Source organism: Neltuma alba, unplaced genomic scaffold, assembly GCF_004799145.2.
Source record: "Neltuma alba isolate B1F8T4 unplaced genomic scaffold, ASM479914v2 tig00012116_pilon, whole genome shotgun sequence".
Taxonomy (NCBI): domain Eukaryota; kingdom Viridiplantae; phylum Streptophyta; class Magnoliopsida; order Fabales; family Fabaceae; genus Neltuma; species Neltuma alba.
Window position 1 is genome coordinate 1180499 of NW_021636668.1, and position 20147 is coordinate 1200645.

Below are 20147 nucleotides of genomic sequence, written 5' to 3' on the forward strand. Positions count from 1 at the left end.
TCTCAAAGGAATCGTGAGTTTTTTTTTTTGGGGGGGGGGATGTTGGTTGGGGAGTCACCAAAATAGGTTGGAAAACACATGGGCTTGAGTATTGAAAGGTGGCTGGGGGCCCAAGAAAATAGAAAGAGACAGTGGCGGGCGATAAATAGAAAGTCAGTTGTCGTTTTGAAAGAACACTTTATTGGCAAGGCCAATAAAACGAGAAGAGAAATGTTAAATGGGGGGGGGGGGGGGGGATGTTGGTGGGGGAACAGGGAGAAGATGAGACGGGAGGGAGTGAGGATAATGACTGGACAGGTAAGCAAATAAGAAATCAGAGTGCAGCAGTGGAGGGAGGCTGAGTTAATTGATTGGCAGGTGGAAGAACACAAGAATTATATGGTTGATGGGAAGCTTTCCCTGGGCTGAGCCCCTGCGACAGCGAAGGTAGCAAAAAACTAGTGGGTATAATTCATTATGGCAGGAGTCTGGGACCATCACGACTCTCCCTTCCACACTTAGTAGCCACATATTTCCCTCTTCCCCTCTCTTTCCTGCGCGTCCTTGTCCAAATGGGTCGCTCTTCATGTCATCACGTCCCCTTCCCCCACCACCTCATTCCTATCTTCCTCCCCTTCCATTCTCATCCAATTTACCATCCCTACGTGTCCGTCTCTTAACTCCCGTTCTACTCACTCCCCTATTCGCCTATTCCGTATAAAAATTAGTTACCGTTGAATTTCATTGTTAAATATTAGACGATTTCATATATCATATTTATCTTTTTTTCTTGGGTATCAATCTAACTTATAAATTAATGTACAATTTAAGACTTTATAAGGGTGAGATTATGATTAACTTATTTAGTTAAGTGATTTTTAAATACCGGAACTTTGGCATCAACTTATCTGCTCCGCCTTACGCTGATCATTCTGATTGGATGTCCTTCTTTTTTTTTTGGGCCAAATTCTGCTTGGATGTCAAGCGATTGACAAATGACCCAAATGGATGGCAGAAGTCCTTCCTCGTGAATTCCACGAGCGTTGCTTGTGAATTCCATCTTTTTTTTTTTGGTTTTTTAGTAACGAAGTTCGTTTTCCAATCAAAAAATTATGGATTTTTCCGAAGTCATGCCAAGCCATGCTTCGTCTTTCCCAAATACCGAGCAAACACTGAAGGGGCCTTGGACCCTTGGTTATGGGAGCAGAGTCAGCTGGATTTGCTTGAGAGGGGAGAACGGGGTGAGGATTAAGGAATTTGGTTGGGCCCACGGGCCACGTGAAGAGAGAAAGCAACCTGCTGGTTTTGATTCAGGACCACACTGCTTTTTGTGGCGGAGGTGCATCCTAATCTGTTGGCATCTTACGTGGCATCCAGGTATTGGACTGTAATATTCCCACTTGAATGATCTGACTCATCTCTGCTGCCCTTGTAATGCCTGCACTTGGCTCCTTGTCAGCACCGACTATGACAGCTATGCCTTGAAACCTCGCCACAAGTCAGCATTTGTATGCTGATGTGGTGCACATTGCTTATTTCCCGGGGGGGAAAAACAAAGGGTTCACCTAGACTTTAATGCCCCGAGAATTAACCAAAGTTATTTTATTTTAAAATATATATATTTAATAAAAAAATTTAGTTCTTTAAAAAAAATACAAATATCTTTTAAACCCCCCGGGGGCGGGGGATTGCTGTGAGAGCGTGAATCGTGGAACGGTGGAACACATGGAAATACTGGGACAGAAAAAGTGACCCCAAAAAAGGGTTCTTTAATGACGGAAAAGGAAACTAAGAGAAGTGGGCCCCCCACCTCTCTGACTCAACCCCTTGCATTCACAGCCAGCCACAAGATAATGCGAAACTTTTTGACACCAGTAGCTCATCGCCACGTGGCAAAACTGGATTCTCTCTCCCGACGCAGTTACTACTTACAGGGCCTCCTCTTACTCCAGCACGTCGTTCCCCTCCCCAACATTTCAACAACGCAGAAGAAGGATGCTGAAAGAAGGCAGTGGCAATGGCGTCAGCAGTAATAATAGCTGGGCACGTATCTGTGACACCTGCCGCTCTGCTCCCTGTGCTGTCTACTGCCGCGCCGACATGGCTTACCTCTGTACCGGCTGCGACTCCCGCATCCACGCAGCCAACCGCGTCGCCTCCCGCCACGAGCGAGTCTGGGTTTGCGAGGCTTGTGAACGAGCCCCCGCTGCGTTTCTCTGCAAAGCCGACGCTGCCTCCCTCTGCTCCGAATGCGACGCCGACATCCACTCCGCCAATCCCCTGGCCAGCCGTCACCACCGCGTCCCCATTCTCCCCATCCACGGGCCTCCTTCCCCGGGGTCTGCTCCTGAGGGGGATGATGGTTTTCTAGCTCAAGGGGGCGATGAGGCGGAGGAGGAGGAGGTTGTTGATGAAGAGGATGAAGACGAGGCTGCCTCCTGGTTGTTGCTGAATCCTGTCAAGAACAACAACCACAACAACACTAGCAATTCCAACACCAACAACAACAATCAGAGCAATGGATTTTTGTTTGGTTCTGGGGAGGTTGATGATTATTTGGACCTCATGGATTGCAATTCATGTGCTGAAAATCAGTTGACCGATCATTACAATCAGCAGCAACATTATGGTGTTCCTCAGAAGAACTATGCCGGTGACAGTGTTGTTCCGGTTCAGCAGCAGCAGCAGCATTTCCAGTTGGGTTTGGACTTTGATTCATCAAGAACTGACTACAGTGCTTTCAACGGTTCCGTTACTCAAAATGTAAGCTGCTTTTCTTTTCCTTCGTGTGTTCGCATCTTTTTGTTCCTTTCATCTCCGAACCATATAAATCAAGCCCACCCCTATCTGTCCAATTCCAGCTCCCTAATCATCAAACTGTCGCTCCCAGCTGGGAATTCACGTACGATTTTGTTCTCTTTTCTGGCATAACCAAATTAAGCAATATTTCACCTTCCTGGTTTTGTTTCTCTATATCACTATAAGTACCTGGTTTTAGACCCGCCTTATTTTCCTTAATAACCTCATATGCCTCATTAATCACATCTTTACGGTCTAGAGTGATAAATGGCATCCCTAGTCTCTACGCTTTTATATGCCACGTTTCACCTCTATTTAGTCTTTACCCTTTTCTCTTTCACTTTATTCTCGGCGCAAGGAATCTAAAACCAAAGCACACATAACATACATGCTTTTCTTCTCCTGGAAACGGTTCTTCTATATTCAATTGGATTAGGGGAGGCAATAGTTTTCCAAATAAATAAGGAAGTTAATTCTACTCTCTAAGCACTTTAGTCTCAGCTGTTTTAGTGAGATTTTGCTCACACTTACTATGCGTCAAGCGGATGCACTCATCCGACTTCCTTGGAACATGTCTGATTTTTCACTGACGTCCTTATCCCAAGTGGACTACTTCATTCGAAAACAAACAGCTAGCACACTATTTGATAGATGGTTTTAAGGTCACTGACTCACTGCTAATTAATGTTGTTGCATTGCCAATGTGTCTTCATGCGTTAACCCATTTTGTTCGTTATTTGGCTTTAAATTAGGTTTCGATGTCGTCAATAGATGTTGGCATTGTACCGGAATCAACTATCAGCGATGGCTCGATTTCCCATTCAAGACCTCCAAAAGGGACAATTGACCTTTTCTCTGGGCCTCCAATTCAGATACCTTCGCAGCTCAGTCCGATGGACAGGGAGGCTAGGGTGTTAAGATACAGAGAGAAGAAGAAGACAAGAAAGTTTGAGAAGACAATAAGGTATGCCTCTAGGAAGGCTTATGCAGAGACCAGACCTCGCATCAAAGGTCGATTTGCAAAGAGAACAGAGGTAGAAGCTGAAGTGGACCAGATGTTCTCTACTTCTCTAATGACGGATGCTGGATATGGCATTGTTCCTTCTTTCTGATCATGAGCTGCAGTATGTGTCGGAGAAGTCTCAGAATAGAAACCTCGACAAATTTATGCATTAATCTTCTTACTAATGTTCTGTCCGTCTTTATTATATATATATATATGTAATAAAATCATATATTTATTAGTTTGCAAATGTATGTTTTATAGATTTCTTGGTTGACTTTTTGGATGGTTCATTCTATTTGTAAATACAATCCTTCCATCAAATCAATAGACTGCATCCAAGATTTTGAAAATTCGTTATATGTCTTCCTTACACACACACACACGTACACACCCACTCTCTCTTTCTCATACACCCCCCCCCGGGGAAAAAGACGCGGGTTTGAGCTACCTGGTCACCTTATATGGGTTTAGTGAAGTTGATCCAATTAACTACCCTGTTGATACAATGGCGGCGGACCAGATTAAAGGTTAATTAAATGCTGATTAGTAATAAATCGTTTTTTATATCTCTTGTATTTCATGTTAACTGTTGAAGCCTGCAATTGAGTTGTGTGTTATATTGATAACAAGTTGTAGTTGCTTCATGTGCAAGGACTGAAACCAGCGTTTGCATTGTATCTTGGAAATAGACGCTTTAATCAAATATTTGTTTAAATCGGATTACGAGCATGCAGGTCTAAGGATGAAATGTTTCACTATATTAGTGGATTTGTAAATTTTATCTTTTATAAATCGGATGTTGATAAATTGACATGATCCATCGATCAAAGAAAGTTAATTCAAATCAACACATCGTAAAGTGTGCTCTCTCCGCTTAATAGCATATCGTAAAGTGCGCGATGGAAAAGCTGAGCTGCACTTTTTGTCACGGTGGAACCAAAAAATTGAGAGGGATATCAAAGTAAACCAAATGAACTATTGGGAGATTCGTTCTTCATGTTACTTTATGCCCATTGTGTGATAACTCAGAATCAGAAGCACGAAAGGAAAAAAAGAAAAAGAAAAAAGCACAGACGCTTTTACCTTTAAATTGCAGGTTGCGATATATTGTCCAGGAACATCGGAATACACCTTGATATTAATGTCTACATTAACATTCGTCTCCATTCAATTCCCTCCACCCCAGAAAGAAACTAAGATTCAAGTTTGTACCACTTTCCCATTCGTATGAAGCGAGGCCGAACTTTTTCACTTTCCCCCCCTGAAGGATATGTTCACATCGACGTTTAACCGGCCTCGTATTTTTCTGACGGCATGTACAGGATAAAAATTCTCATGAAGGATTCCCTTTATTCTCCTATAAAGTGTATCTCGAGGGATTCACACGACTTTTAAGTTCTTGTCTGTAGCGTACATGTCGACCCAGGTGGCCAGGTTTCTCAAGAAATTAAGCTCATATGTGTGCGCGCGTGTGTATTCTTCCTACCTCAAAAATCTTCAACTTCCTCATCCTGCCTGGTTAATCAAACTCTGTCCTATATCATTCATGCCCACGCTATTAATAACTCCAAACTTCTCACTCTCAAGAAGATTGGTTTGCTTTCTATATAACTAGATTAAGCATTAAAAATGGCTTTTGAGCAATAAACGTGAAATTATAAATATAGCCAAAATTTGGAGTCTGAGATTGCGTGAAATCTCTTGTACATGTTGTATATATAAACTTAGAGATTAAACTCGCATGTTACTAGCTCTGATCCTTAATATAAGACCGTATTTGACTTTTATTTTGATTTTAAATATAAGATCTCAATCCACTTTGTCTCTCATATTTATATATATTTTTTCAATATAGTCCTCATAATAATGGTAATTACAACCAATACACTTAATTAGTAAGGATATTTTAGGAAAAACAACACATATTTGTTTCAAATAACTGACTTAACTTTTTTTTAATCTCCTCAAATTAGTCAACTAGCTCTTATAATTAGGACCGGAACTAGTATTAGTTAATGTGGATTGTGGTGCATGGAAGTGTGAAGCCACGATGAGTCATCGGGATCCAGCAAACTGAGCACACGTTTTCACTTTTTGCTGTTGGCATGTATGACGTAGGAGGTGTTTGGATGAAAATGAAATCATAGTTTTAAAAGTGATTTTACAGTATATAAAGTAAATATGTGGAGAAATTTATCTTGATTTATAAAAAAATGCTTTTGAGAAACACTTTTAAAGTTTTCCAAACACTCGTGTAACTTGATTGAGACGCTTCTTTGGTTATACTTTTCATTAATTTTCAAAAAAGTAGAATTTTTTGTGGAGCTTCTTTGGTTATACTTTTCCGTTCCTTCCTTAGTGGAAAAAATGTAATGTAAGAGTAAATATTAATTTTGTATGTAAAATTTATTCCACATGTTTATTAATTTTTTTAGAATTTATCTTATTGATATTTTCTGAGGGAGGAAATTGAGAAATATTGGTTAAGTGTTTTGAAAAAAGATATTACCTCCTATCTTTAATATAAAAACTAGTTGACTAATTTGAGTAGATTAAAAAAGTTTGTTAAGTTAGCTGTTTATATTAAATATGTTTTGTTTCTTCTAAAATCCCTTGTTAATCATGTGTATTAGTTAAAACTACTATTTAATAGAATATTTAACATGCGTAACTAATATAAGGACTACTTTTAAAAAATAGATAAACATGAGAGACTGAGTAGATTAAAATCTTATATTTAGAACCAAATCAAGAGTCAAACAAGCTTTTATATTAAGAATTGGAGGTAGTATGTCATATTAACTAATTTCATTAACTAATATCATTAATATACTTAAATTAATTATGTTTTACATTAACTATTAATTAATTTACTTGAACTTGCTGCACCCAGCGTTTTTGAATCCTCCGACGGAAGAGTAATTAATTTATACTTCTTCAATTTCACATATTTTTAATTTCAGAATATTCGTTTGAAAAGAGAAAATGAAGGATGCCTCACTTAGGAACAAAGGCTTGTCGGGTTTGACGCAGTGCCCTGGCGACGCTTCGGGATACAGCGTTACTGAGACGCGTCATATATCTTGACACCTTGGCTTGCAATCGCAATCTGCGTATTATTTAAATACTCCTCCGGTCCTAATTATAAGACTCAATTGACTTATTTGAAGAAATTAAGGAAGTAAGTTAAATTAGTTGTTTATAATAAATAAGTGTTATCATTCCTAAAATATCCTTACTAATTAAGTATATTGGCTAAAACTATCATCACTAGAAAGATTATCTTGGAAAAAATGCATAAATATAAGAGACAAAATGGATTGGGGTCTTATAATTAGGACCAAATAAAAAGTCAAATGGGGTCTTATAATTAGGACCAAATAAAAAGTCAAATGGGGTCTTATAATAAGGACCGGAGGAGTATAATATCTTATGTACCTCTACGGCCAAAAAATATATTATGCATTTATTTCTCTTCTAAACGGCTCGTTTTATGTCCCCATGTAGTGTTACAGGTTACAAAAATATGGTTTCAGGAAAGCTTGAGATTATAAGATATAATAAAAAAAATCGCAAACATAAAAACATTAATTATGAGGATATTAATTATTGTCAAAAATGGGTAATTCTGGTCCTATCAGAGATAATCATATTCAAAACATTATTGAATACTAAATATAAACACTTTTCTCAACAAAGATTTAAACCTTGATTCGTTATATTGTAAAATACTAGCTCTTTCTGTCAGGCTAACCCCATTGATATTTCATTTTATTCTTTTTTTGGGTAAAATTTTTATTTTATTCTCAATTATTTGTTAAAGCGTTCTTTATCCCGCACTATGAGAATAGTTCAGGCCTTTTATTATGTTGCGAATTGTATTTAAAAAAATGGGCCAAGCCATTTTGCTAAAGCTCTTGTTGAAATTTGGAAGTAATTTTATCCGATTGGGCTAAAGCTCTTTTTGTATATAAAAAAATGGCCTAAGCTTTTGACGAATGTAAAAAATAAATGGGCCGTTCTTTCATTATTGACATGGACCATTAATGGGCCTCACTGAGATGGGTTTATTTAAAGGAAGGCCCAATGACTCCTAAGACAGAAACCCTCTCTTTTGATTTTCCTTCCCTCCACCGCCATCGCCTAGGAGCCGTCGTCACCCATCAGCTTCTCAGTAGGCTTTGCGCCGTTGGCTTCGAGAAACCTCGTCTTTCTCATAGCTGACACCTCGTTTGGGATAGCCCTTCCGTCCTGAAGACACAGGTGCTCCTTTTCTTCTCTTGTTCTCTTCTGTTGATTCCTTTCTTTTCATTCACGTGCACCTTCCTCCTATCAAGTGAACACCCCGTGGTGTGGATAGTTAACTCTTCTTTTTGTTGGTTGTCTTTGCTCCTGGTAGTAAGGGGATTTACGCGTTAAGTGTTCTGCATGAAAAATTGTCTCTGAACCAAGAAAATTAGCAGCGTCCCTTTTACAATTATGTTTCCTGGGTGTATCAGATTTTAAAGCAACAATGGGGAAAAAGAGGAAGCACAGTGAGACGGAAGCGGTGGCTCCATCAAAAAAGGATGATGTTGCACCAGAAAGACCAGCGCGGACTCTTTTTGGTTGGAGGGATAAGAGCAAAGTAAAGGATGAAATGGGGGGTGCTGACTCGTCCAAATTTAGGAACAAAGAAAAGGTTTTAGTTACATGCTCACGACGCATCAGCTATAGGTACGAGCAAATATTTATATTGGTAGTGCTTACTTTGTGGGTTAAACTTTCTGCATGCTGCTAATCGGCTGGGATTATTTCCTTATATTTTAGGTACCGGCATTTGATGTTGAACTTGGTTTCGCTTTTACCTCATTGTAAGAAGGATAACAAAGTTGAATCTAAGGATACCAAAGGCGCCACCCTGAATGAGCTTGTCGAGCTTAAAAACTGCTCTTCCTGTTTATTCTTTGAGGTATTCTTTCATTTGTCACGATAAGTTCTGGGTGTGATTGTAGATTGGCTGTACTGCATGTGCTGTGCTTTCATTGCCGCGTAAAATATATGTTAAATGGCATGTCAATATCCAAGCAGCATGATTTTGATTGAGCTATCAGCTAATTGAGGCATTATTTTGCAGGGTTTTTCAGTTGGATTCTTATTCATACCTTAGATATTGTTAACTTGTTCCATTCTTTTTTTTTTTGTGCTCACCTTTTATTTTTATGAATTTCAGTGCAGGAAGGCTAAAGATCTTTATCTCTGGATGGCAAAATGCCCTAATGGGCCGTCTGTGAAATTTTTAGTTAGTGCTGGTAATATTCTTCTGTGATTATTTCTCTTCTGTGCTAATGTGCTTACTATGGTTAAAAATTTTCTGGGTTCCCTACTCTTTATTCGGCTGCTCTTATTCTTCCCAGACAGATTGGTTCTATATGTGTGGGTTTTTCCTGTTTATTACTTAGCCTCCAGGACCATTTTTTTTTTTTTTTCAACCGTTCATATTTTACTTGGCTGCTTTTCAGTGCACACAATGGAGGAATTGAAGCTAACTGGAAATCATCTAAAAGGTTCCCGCCCACTTTTGACATTTTCAGCAAATTTTGAAAGGGATACGCATTGGAAACTATTAAAAGAGATGTTATTGCAGGTATTCCGCTTGTTCTTTCTCATCAGTATTAATTCTCTGCAGTCTGCGGTTCTAGTTGTTTTCATTTGAAGCGTTGGCTGGGAAATCCTCTGATAACATTGCTTTTACTCTTGTGAAAACTGTTTCATCAACAAACAAAACAGAACTTTGAGAATATCATTTTAATTCGTGCAGTATGTATGCTGGTCTAATTAATACTATTTAGTTTCCGTATCCTGAGACGTGTGGGATCTTTACTAATAGTTGAGTACATATCCACCATGCCACTACAGAAAATTTCCCTTTTTATTTTATGTCCAAGGACTGGAGAATATTTCATTTATGCCTTGATCATGGTTTAGGATTGTTTAAACTGGGAGTGGGATTTGGAGGTCTTTTCCATCCCTGTATTTCTATTTATTAGATTTTTTATTACTTTTTGTGCCTGCATAATGGGGCTTCTTAAATTCGTTTCTTGATTCTGAAGCTAGATTTTACTTTCAATAATTATTTTAAATTGATACTACGCACGGTTGTGGCCAGTTAATTTTCTTTCTCCTCTTTTAATTTCTCTTTTATGATAAGTGAGAGTAGTCAGGATTCAGCTGGGGGTAAAGTAGGGGAGTTTACCGTTAGTTGCTAACGGCTACAAATAGGTGGCTTAGAGCTATGGATGGTAATCAGGTTTTTGAAAAAATAGACTTGAGTCTCTCTGTTTCCTCCATTCACTCTCTTTCCCTTCCCTCTTTTCCCTTTCCCCTTATTATTATGAAACAGATTGAATGGTAAGTTTATATGCCATTTTAAGATTTGCTAATGTTTAATTGCTGTCTTCTTTTCAGATATTTGGAACACCAAAGGACCATTATAAAATCAAGCCTTTCCATGATCATGTTTTTGTTTTCTCCATAGTCGATGATCATATATGGTTCAGGAATTACCAGGTTTGTGCTTGTCTTATGTTTATAGCAATCTCAACTGCACCCTTTAAAAAGTTATATTGATGTGGAGGCTTAACATTCAGGCCCACTGTTCTGGACTTTTGTTCCTCCTAATTGAATAACATGTTGATGTTCTTGTTATATTTGTGTTGATCACTTCGTTTACCATTAGCTTTGAGACAGCAGTTTGTCAGTTGAGATTCAAGGTGGAAATTTTTTCGTCCTATTTTGGATTACGGAGGGACCATTTGAGTGTCAACTATTCAGTTGTGAAGGATTTGCTCTTGGTTCTCCAGGAAATGGACTTCAGTTCATGATAATGCTGGACACTTACCGCTTATGATAGAGTGTTTATAGATGACACATTACCAAATTGTAATGGTTCTTTTCCTTCATTACAAAGGAACTGCTTGTTTAGTTAGTGAATGGAAAGAAATGTGGAATTGATAAAAATGATTTTGTTGATGGAAAATGACTTTATTGCTCCTCCTATCAAAGAAGTCATAAAACTATGAAAGGAGATAGAAAATATGAGTTATGATCACCAAGCTACAAGACATCGCAAATGATTGAGGGAATGATCCCTTGCTCTTTGGGCTGTTGGTGTAACATACCTTTGTGTTGTTTTTTGTCCTGCTGCATCGTGTTGGCTTCTGCATAGTTAATAATGTCATGTACAATACCATTTCTCTTTGCTTTCCAGATCTCTGTTCCTCACAATGAAACGGACAAAATTCCTCGAGGAGGCCTTGAGAAAATGACATTGATTGAGGTCTGAAATTTGGTTTCAAGAGTTAGGTTTTGATCGTTCAAGTTATAAGAGTTGTCTAACCGATGCCAGTTGCTTGTATAGGTTGGTCCAAGGTTTTGCTTGAACCCAATTAAAATATTCGGGGGCAGTTTTGGAGGCCCAACTCTTTATGAAAACCCATTTTATGTATCACCAAATCAGGTATTCACTGATGCATGCTGTATTTACTGAGAATCTGTTGTCACTGATTCTGTGTTATGACCTTTTGAAGCCTGTTCTTGTAGATTCGAGCCTTGGAGAAAAGGAAGAAGTCTGGAAAGTATGCAAAGAAGGTCAAGGCAAAGACAAGGAGGAAAATGCATGAGATGTCTAATCCTCTGGAGCCTGATGAGTTTGCGGACATGTGGAAAGATTAATTTTCCGTACTTTCATTATATTCATAACAAGGAACAGAAAATATATGGATCTTATATTCAGCATGAAATGGTAGTTTTGTCTGGCTGCCGATTCTTTTAGAGAAGCTTTTGATGTTGTTAATTGCCTTGCATGTTAGGTGTGATTGAGATCAGTTGTAGTTTTATTCATTCACCACATTATGATCACAAAAAGGAAAAAAAGGGTCTTCAATGTTATATTTTCGTTTCACTCTTCTGGTGGTTGCGTTGCGCACGTTCCTTTGCTGCTGCATGTTATAATTTATGTATTTGAAAAAGTAGCACGTACAGAGAAGGCTGTGGCTCAGTCTTAAGTCGATGTAACTGGTATGTTAATCTGGGATTATCTTTAGATGCCTTTGAAGATGACCATCAATTTGGATTGATGTTGCTGGAGAAGCGGGTCTAATGAACTGCCTCCCTGCTTTCAAAATCTCATTTCGCGGAAAGGGATGCTTTTTGAATAAAATCTGACCTTCTGTAAATCCATGTTGTTTTTGATTAATCTTAATGGGTATAGACTGAATCATGTAACCCTTTTGTTGAGTCAGATGCACTCCGTTTGTACGGTTCCAAGTTAGCCGTTGCTGTCCCCATAACATCGCCCGAAGTGACAGGAAGTTCATTAAAGGAGACAAAATGGGACGTGATTTCATGGGCCAGAAGAAAATTTGTGCTTATGTTTTGGCAGGATTTTCATTCAATGCGGCGATTGGGCTGAATGTGTATTTTTGACATTTCACCATATTTGTGCCCGTGAGTCGTCTTCAAGGGATGTGGCCGACTCCCCCTCTCCCCTCCCTTTAAAACAACCCCAACCATTCACTACCTTCAACTGTAATTACATTTTTGGTGTGTCATTTTTATTTTTGGGGTTACATTCAACTATCCGTAGAGTAGGAAGCAAAATCCGTAGATCAAATTATCAAAACTGTCGAGCTGATGCCTTAAGATGGTCTATGTATTTCTACTCTATCGAATGCGAGTCCGTTTCATATACAGATCCTATGCCATAAAAATGGCATGGGATTCAATCCCTTTTCAGCCTAGTCGTTTATCTTTTTGGGTGTTAGCCTTCGATTGTTCAAAAAAAAAAGAAAGTCCTCTGTGGTTGACGGAGCTGCACAGAATTGATAAAGAATCATCCCTTGAGGGACATCCAACAAGCCCATCCCAAGTAGTAAGCTTTGAAGCTACTGATCTATGCTTTGGTGCTTTAAACAACAGCACACAACTAATCACAAAAGCAACAACTTACAACAACAACATCAGTAGTGGATAATCAAAATAAAGAAGACAAACAGGGTTGACCAAATAATGGTGGGGAAACATGAAAACACCAGAGGAGGCCAACCTAAAGTTGGAGAGATTCTTGAAGTTCCTTTGCCCCATCCACCATGACACTTGTCAGATTCCAGATGCGGGAAAAACGGTATCTTCCATTATGTTTTTTGGATTTGTTTTATACAATAATGTTTTCCTAAAGGAATCTGACAATATTTTAAATGCAGAATATTTGCAGCCCATTTCCAAACTGCAAGATTTGTGTCCCTTAAGTCGCACATAAGGCAATCTTGAGTTCTAAGCTAACAACCCCTTTTAAATCCTGCATCCATCACATTCTAGAAAGGTAGTCTTTAGTTACCTCCTAAAGCCACTCTCATAAAAATAAACATTTGGTTTGCCCCACTTAAGTGCACGTTAAACTGGAATAAACTCTTAATCACGCCTGTCATTATTATATATACCTGTTGGAATCTCTTTTCCTTATTGCAATAGCTTACATTTGGTTCTGGACTCCAAAAGAAATTAGAAGAGGCACAATACAACACACACACACATACGTAATTCTGTGTTTACAATATAAATTTGTTTTTGTACCATTCATGTTGTTATGCAATTTTCCCCGCAGTTTCATCGATTGATTTTATGTCTTACAAAAGAATTACAAACTTTTTTCCCTGTTAAAGTTCAAAAAGTATAGGTAAGTTGAGTTGTACTAGCTCATTAAGTGAAAAGTATGCCTAACAAAACAAATAGCACCTGTGAATATATTTAGAACTATCAATTACCAACAAAATATTGACATTCACAATATAATTCATTTTTATAACTTGTATTATACATAACAATTTTTTTTTTATCTGTAAACCGTGATAACTGACTTTTAAAAACTGGCAAAGACTTGAAAAGAAAGGCAACATATTTTGCGTACACTATTTATAAGATCTATCAAGTGAGATTAAAATGTGTTCATAAGTCATGTATTTCATGTCTCAAGGAATCACCCAGCAGCACAAGGGTATTGTTTCGGCTTTTGCTGCCCAGTTATATATTTTTTCTGTTCTAAATATAACACCCTTATACATACTAGTATAAGGATTTTATATTTATGACCGAAGGAGTGTTTCCTTGCCGTGGCCTATGGGCTATTTTTCCCCCTTAAAAAAAAAATGAAAGTTTGAGGACTTCAAATATTTTTTTATACTTGTTATTAAATAGAATTTGTAACGCAATAATACCTCATGTTCTTAATATAAGAACTTGTTTAACTTTTATTTTGATTCTAAATATAAGACTCTAATTCATTTTATTTCTTATATTTATTTATTTATTTTCAAGGTAGTCATTATAATAATGGTAGTTATAGCTAATACATTTAATTATCAAGAACATTTTTAGAAAGACAACATTTATTTATTATAAATAACTAATTTTATTAATTTTTTTAATCTACTCAAATTAATCAAACTAGTAACTCTTATAATTGAAGACTGAGAGGTAGTATGTGTTGATTTAAAAGCAGAGAATATCAATTCTGGACGAGATCTGTTGCTTTCCATGAGATCTGATTATGCCCTAATCAAGTTGATGTAAGGAGGGCCCTTAATACATAAATTATAAACAATATCTTCAGCAGAGAGCCGGTTTAATTAACTGCACGTGTTTTCATAATTTTTATATATTGTAGATAATGTGACTTATATAAATTTTATCTTTTCATTAATTTAGTTAAACATGTTATACTTGATCTATGATCAAATAATAGACATGTCAAAGTGGCTCCGCCGAAAGAAAATAAAATGGGACTTTTGGATTTTTTTTAAATGATATATAATATATTTACTTAGAGTTATATAAATGCCACCTAAAATCAATAATGTTACGGAGGAAATGAGAAAATATTAATCTTCAGTCTGATCTGTGTATTTACATATAATTCCATGCAATATAATAATATCAATTAAAGAGTAAAAGTATAACTCATTTTTAAAATTTTATGTAATGGCCGAAAATCATGCTGATTTTTATAGGTTTGTGAAGGTTGCTTCTCAATGGAGTAGTATATATTTTTATAAATTTAATTCTTGATATAAATATAAAGAATATAGTCATGTTAATTGATTAAATTTTTAAAATATGGGGGGATTCGAAATCAGAGTACTTGACTTGTAAGGACCAGAGACCCATTTTAGTGGGGTCCTCCTACTGGATAAACATCAGCGATGGTTGGGGCCCACAATTTCCCATTTATTCCTGCCTTTTCCATTCGTTTCTTTCTTATTGCTTGCATGAATCAACCATCGAGCATCCTGCCACGGCTCGCAATGTGAGTTATTTATACACATTTTTCTACTCTATATTTAGCTAAGACATATTTTGGTGCGTTTTAGAAGTAGTTGATGACTTTTCTTTCTCTTTTTTTTGTTTTTCAAATTGCCTTTAATAAATACATTTAATTACCTTATTAATATAAACAAGTCAACATACATGGAAAGAGTATGTAGTATGTATTTAATGATATAAATTGTTTTTTGATAGTAGAAAACTCGTCAAAAACCCCCCAACTAATGAATAATAATAATTTACCTTCGTATACACTCCGTAGTTTAGTTTGAGACCCTCTTGCTTGAGATGAAAGAAGAATTAAGACGGAGGCCAGGCATGGATGAAGAAACTTGCATGAGACAAAGAAGGATCGCCGGGGCATAGTGGATAGGGTTCAAGTTTCCAAAAGCACAAGAAAGAATCAACATTTAATGAAGCCTTTCAGACTTATTGGGCATTTCATTGAATGACTTGTGATCTCATCATCCGTCCTCGTCAAGATCCTATCACTGTAGCTAGCTCCCTGTGTTCCAAGTTCATATGTACATACCAGCTTTGGAGCCCGCACTCTCCCTTGATCTTCTGCAACAATATAATGTAATAGCGTCCCCAGATAGAAATGAAACCCGCTGGTGCACTCCCAGAGGCAACAAGGAACATAACATACGGAGGCGGTGGCTTGCCGAGCCTGAAATCTCCCATTCCCTACTTCTTCGGTGGCTTAGCCATCATTCTTACTCTCATCTCCGTTGCCTTGCTCATCCTGCTGGCCTGTTCTCCCCGTGAACATTCGTCTTCTTCTTCTTCTTCTGCTCAAGATCAGACGGTGGATGTGGGTGGCGAGGTGGATTCAGAGCCAAAAATTGTGGTGGTCATGGCTGGAGACACTAACCCCACTTTCTTGGCCAAGCCGCTATCTATGCTTGGCTAATACCCATCATGCCCGGCAATCCGTGTAAATCGTCTTATTATTTTATTCACCTATATATGTGTATATGTATATATGACAATGCCTTCTGCTCCTCCTTCCCTTTTTGTCTTTGTGCGGCTTTAATGCTTTAAGTTGATTTGAGATCAATCGCAGAAGATGTAAATGGAAGCGAGTATGGCATATATGCACAGAGTGTTCAGATGCGTTCTGTGTGCGCATAAAATTAGTGGTGCTCACCTACCTTCTGCAGTTTTCGAGGTCCATCGATGAAGAATTGTGAGCACAAGAGGTGTATTGCTTGGATCCAGTATTATCTCGATTTGAGGTTTCATTATCTCCAACTACATATATATATATGTGCATGATTGGATCTGAAAGTGGGACGAATTAAGCAATTTATGGCTGCATTAACAAACATATCTCAAATTTGCAATTACCTCCCAAAATTCATCCAAAATAATGTATACATAGGTTGATAAACCAGAGAAAAAATTTTGCTTTTTTTTTGGGGGGGGGGGGGTACATGTGTGAAGGGAGATGGAAGCGGCATCTTTCCCATAGAGCAAAATTGTTGGTTTCTGAGAGGAAGAGAGAAATTAAAAATGGAGAAGCGCGTGTGGATTTGGTAGGAAGGGCAAATATTGATTATTCAGGGGGCAAGGAGATAGAGAGATATGGACGAGTGATTTAAACCAAATCTGTGATGGATGGAGTTTAAAATACAATGATCCATTCCGGAGCAGCAAAGGACGTGGCGACTCGATGCGAAGAAGGTTGAGCGTTTTCGGAAGTAAAAGAAAGACAGTAACCCCACCCAGTAAAAGCTCCATGAAACTTTCCTTCTGCCATATATGGCAAGTTGGCTACTGCTGGCTCCTATCTCTCTTTCTTTTTATTCTCCCTTTTCTTTCTTGTCTTTATTGTACACGATCTCTTTCCAAATCCACCCATGAGCCCTACTTTATTCGTAACCTTTTGCTCGCTGTTAACAGCATTTAATTAAAAATAAAAAAGAATATACTACTCCCTACAGCATAGTGCTTATATTTATAAGCATATCATAATAACTTTACATATATTAATCAAATTAATTAAAATTAGTTTTTTTCTTGAAAAATATCAAAATTAATACATATATAAATAATTAGTTTGATTAATTAGTTAAAAATTTATAATTAATTAAAAATACTAGGTGATAAAAATTAATGCTATTGATAAAATACCTTACATTATGAAGCACACAGGAGGCCAGGCCGGATAAAGTAATTGTAAGCCCAAGATTGTACATTTTCAAGATTAGGCCCATCCCCACCACGTGAAAATATATCGGGCTTCGCTTCCCAACAAAAAATGTTGGGCTTCAACCCAAGTCCTCCACGGCCCACGATTGTACTCGAGCCCACCTCAGTACCCGTGTGTTCTAGAAAAAAAAATTTACATTTGCGTTCTCAATTTAAAAAAAATATATATATAATAAGAATTATAAAAATATAACAAATATTGCGCAATGAGGATATAAATAGATTATAATAATAGCAGTACCGCCTTTATTCATACGTTAGTAAGTTATCCTTTGGATATAGATTTAACTGAAATAGTACTGTACATATGCCACACTTACACAGTAAACAAGTCTTAAAAGGCCGCCATTTTGACAATTCCACTTCCTCATCAAATGATTCAATTCGGTCCATTAACACAGAATCTCATTACGAAATTCGAACATTCCAGATATAATTAACAGGGGTTGCCGATCTACTCAGATTTGCATCAAGATTTGTATTATTATTCTGCAATAGTAATATAAATTCAGAACTTTAACAGACCATTCCAATCTTTATGAATGACAACCTGGGGTGCTTCAATTGAAGGAAGGCGTCAGCCATATCCATCACTTCAAAGATTGATGGCTACAATCAATCCAGGCTCAGTGAAGTTGACATATCTGAACACATTTATATTTGGCACCACAATTTTTTTTTTGAAGTGTACAATTCTTAATAAATGATTTAAATTTAGGATATATTATTCTTCAACACGTGACTATAATATGTTATTTTCAATAGTATTTGTTATCCTTCTCCATGGCCAAAAGAAGAAATCTGAAGTTGGGAGGGCAAACAACTAAACAAGTATGGCTCATATCTGCTGTATGCTTAGTTGTCACCATACCTTGCACTGTAGACTTTGGGTCCTAGCTGGTTTGACCCTTTTGACTTTGAGATTTGGGTTTGACGCCATGTTTGCACAGAGAACCCCCGCTAAATTTTTTACTGATGACAAGTTTCTTATGCCTCTTTTACCGCTCTTGTATTACACCAGAAGGAACTGATCTTTTTGTGGAAAGTAACTGATATCCTTTTGAGTTCTCTGAAATACCAATAAAGTTGAACCAACATTTGGAGGCCTGATGTGGCGTGGTTTTCTTTTTCTTTTGTCTTTTTTTTTTTTAAAAAAACCAGAAACTGGATAATCTTGAGAAGGCAACTAACAAACAAATCAGAGGAAAACATCTACGGAGGCACTTTCCACTTCCTCATGAAGCATCAGAGCAAGCACAAAAAGGAATCTACCTCACAACCAAAAGGGTACTTTTGTAAAACAAAATCTCCCAAAACTTGCTATAAATGCCAGAGAGTCTTCTCATTTCAGTGCAACTGAACAAAAACAAGACAAGAAGAAGAGAGAGGAAAGAAAGAGAGATGAGGGCAATAAACAGTGGATCATCATCTGGTGTGGCTAGGCTATGGAAGTCTCCGATTCCTTACCTCTTTGGAGGATTAGCTATAATGATGGCTCTCATATCTGTTGCTCTCGTCGTCCTCATTTGCTCCTACTCAAAGCGTGCTTATTCTCAATCTCACTCACCATCTTCTGCAGGTGAAGACACTGTCACTAAGCAGGCTATGCCCAAGAACACAGAGACCGATCAGTCCGAGCCCAAGGTGCTTGTGATCATGCCAGGGGATCACAACCCCACCTACCTCGCTAAACCAACCTCTTCCTCAACTTTTTCCACCTGTGAAGCTGGATCAACCCAGTGACCAAATTTCCAACTAGCTGATTAATAACTGACATGCTAGAAACAGCGCAATTTTGGTTTTGGGAAGGTCGTATTCCTGTGATTTTGAGTGCACGGAATATGCGAATCGATGAGTGATTCTGCAATTTTGTTTCTTCATGGAGGATCGTTACAATACATGTATTTCTAAGCCGTGACCATAAATGCTGCGATTTTCATGTTGAGGTTATAACACCCTGAATAAACTTGTTCTCATTGTCGTGCATAAGCCAGCCAAATCGAAATTCCAGCATATATATATATACACATATATCCTTAGCATGGTGAGAGTCGAAATTCAGATTATTCGAGTATAACCATATCCTAATAAGCAGCTGCAAACAAGAGCACGGAAGCAAATCCAGGGAAATAACTCTTGCGTTTGTTTTCATATTATATATCACTGTCATCTTTCGGTTATGCTTAAGAATTGAATTCTCTTGAACATCGTCCATGAGTTTAGAAGAAGGGCATATAATGCGGGGGCACATTAAGATAACATTTTTTTGCGCATGCCAAGCTCTCGGTCTGCCGTTCTTTTTTTTTAATTTTTTTTCCGCTTGTTTTGTTTCGATTTAGTATATGATTCCACTTGTTTCCTGGGGAAGATCTGATTGAAGCATATATTATGCCTCCAATGATGCGTTAAATCGGAGGATGAAATGAAGCCCTCCAAATAAGTCAAAAACAAGAATGTATTTGGACGCAAAAGCCGAGAAACATGAAGTGGGACATCCCCGACGAACAAATAAGAAAACTGCTCAGTGCTCTTAATCCAAATATAATAAAATCAAGAGAGAAAGAGAGAGAATAATCTTTGGAGAGAAGGAAAATAAAAATCATCGGCTGGCATTGAAATAGAGGAAAGTGCATCAAACTCAATTAGAAAGTGGGATGCGATAACAGAGCATCAAAGCATGTGAAACAGTGAAAGTGGAACCCATAAAAAAAAGGGCTCAGCGGCAAAACGCACCTGTTAAACTAAAGTATCGTTTCTTCTTGTTTTTTTCTTTATGGGGTAAAAAGCGGTG

The 20147-nt window shown here is 37.6% G+C and overlaps 4 protein-coding genes across 4 annotated transcripts; all 4 read left to right on the forward strand.

Moving 5' to 3' along the window:
- Positions 1–1949: 1949 nt before the first annotated feature.
- On the forward strand, positions 1950–4134 carry LOC114722833 (zinc finger protein CONSTANS-LIKE 2). The gene is made up of 2 exons (XM_028908947.1): positions 1950–2742; positions 3531–4134. Exons 1-2 carry the CDS (start codon positions 1975–1977, stop codon positions 3888–3890), a joined length of 1128 nt encoding a protein of 375 aa, XP_028764780.1. The 5' UTR covers positions 1950–1974; the 3' UTR covers positions 3891–4134.
- Positions 4135–7922: 3788 nt separating this feature from the next.
- Positions 7923–11726, forward strand: LOC114722810 (ribosome biogenesis protein BRX1 homolog 2). The gene is made up of 9 exons (XM_028908911.1): positions 7923–8047; positions 8284–8500; positions 8594–8735; positions 8997–9075; positions 9286–9410; positions 10232–10333; positions 11034–11102; positions 11184–11282; positions 11366–11726. Exons 2-9 carry the CDS (start codon positions 8298–8300, stop codon positions 11495–11497), a joined length of 951 nt encoding a protein of 316 aa, XP_028764744.1. The 5' UTR covers positions 7923–8047; positions 8284–8297; the 3' UTR covers positions 11498–11726.
- Positions 11727–15589: 3863 nt separating this feature from the next.
- LOC114722809 (protein GLUTAMINE DUMPER 6-like) lies at positions 15590–16446 on the forward strand. Its single transcript, XM_028908910.1, has one exon. It carries the CDS (start codon positions 15744–15746, stop codon positions 16053–16055), a length of 312 nt encoding a protein of 103 aa, XP_028764743.1. The 5' UTR covers positions 15590–15743; the 3' UTR covers positions 16056–16446.
- Positions 16447–18734: 2288 nt separating this feature from the next.
- Positions 18735–19344, forward strand: LOC114722802 (protein GLUTAMINE DUMPER 2-like). The gene has a single exon (XM_028908901.1). It carries the CDS (start codon positions 18758–18760, stop codon positions 19097–19099), a length of 342 nt encoding a protein of 113 aa, XP_028764734.1. The 5' UTR covers positions 18735–18757; the 3' UTR covers positions 19100–19344.
- The last annotated feature ends 803 nt before the right edge of the window (positions 19345–20147 follow it).

Coding starts and splice junctions, on each gene's coding strand:
- LOC114722810 (XM_028908911.1), top strand. CDS start 8,298: ATGGGGAAAAAGAGGAAGCACAGTGAGACGGAAGCGGTGGCTCCATCA. Junction 8,501..8,593: donor TCACGACGCATCAGCTATAG/GTACGAGCAAAT, acceptor CTTATATTTTAG/GTACCGGCATTTGATGTTGA. Junction 11,283..11,365: donor TTTATGTATCACCAAATCAG/GTATTCACTGAT, acceptor CTGTTCTTGTAG/ATTCGAGCCTTGGAGAAAAG.
- LOC114722802 (XM_028908901.1), top strand. CDS start 18,758: ATGAGGGCAATAAACAGTGGATCATCATCTGGTGTGGCTAGGCTATGG.
- LOC114722833 (XM_028908947.1), top strand. CDS start 1,975: ATGCTGAAAGAAGGCAGTGGCAATGGCGTCAGCAGTAATAATAGCTGG. Junction 2,743..3,530: donor ACGGTTCCGTTACTCAAAAT/GTAAGCTGCTTT, acceptor GCTTTAAATTAG/GTTTCGATGTCGTCAATAGA.
- LOC114722809 (XM_028908910.1), top strand. CDS start 15,744: ATGAAACCCGCTGGTGCACTCCCAGAGGCAACAAGGAACATAACATAC.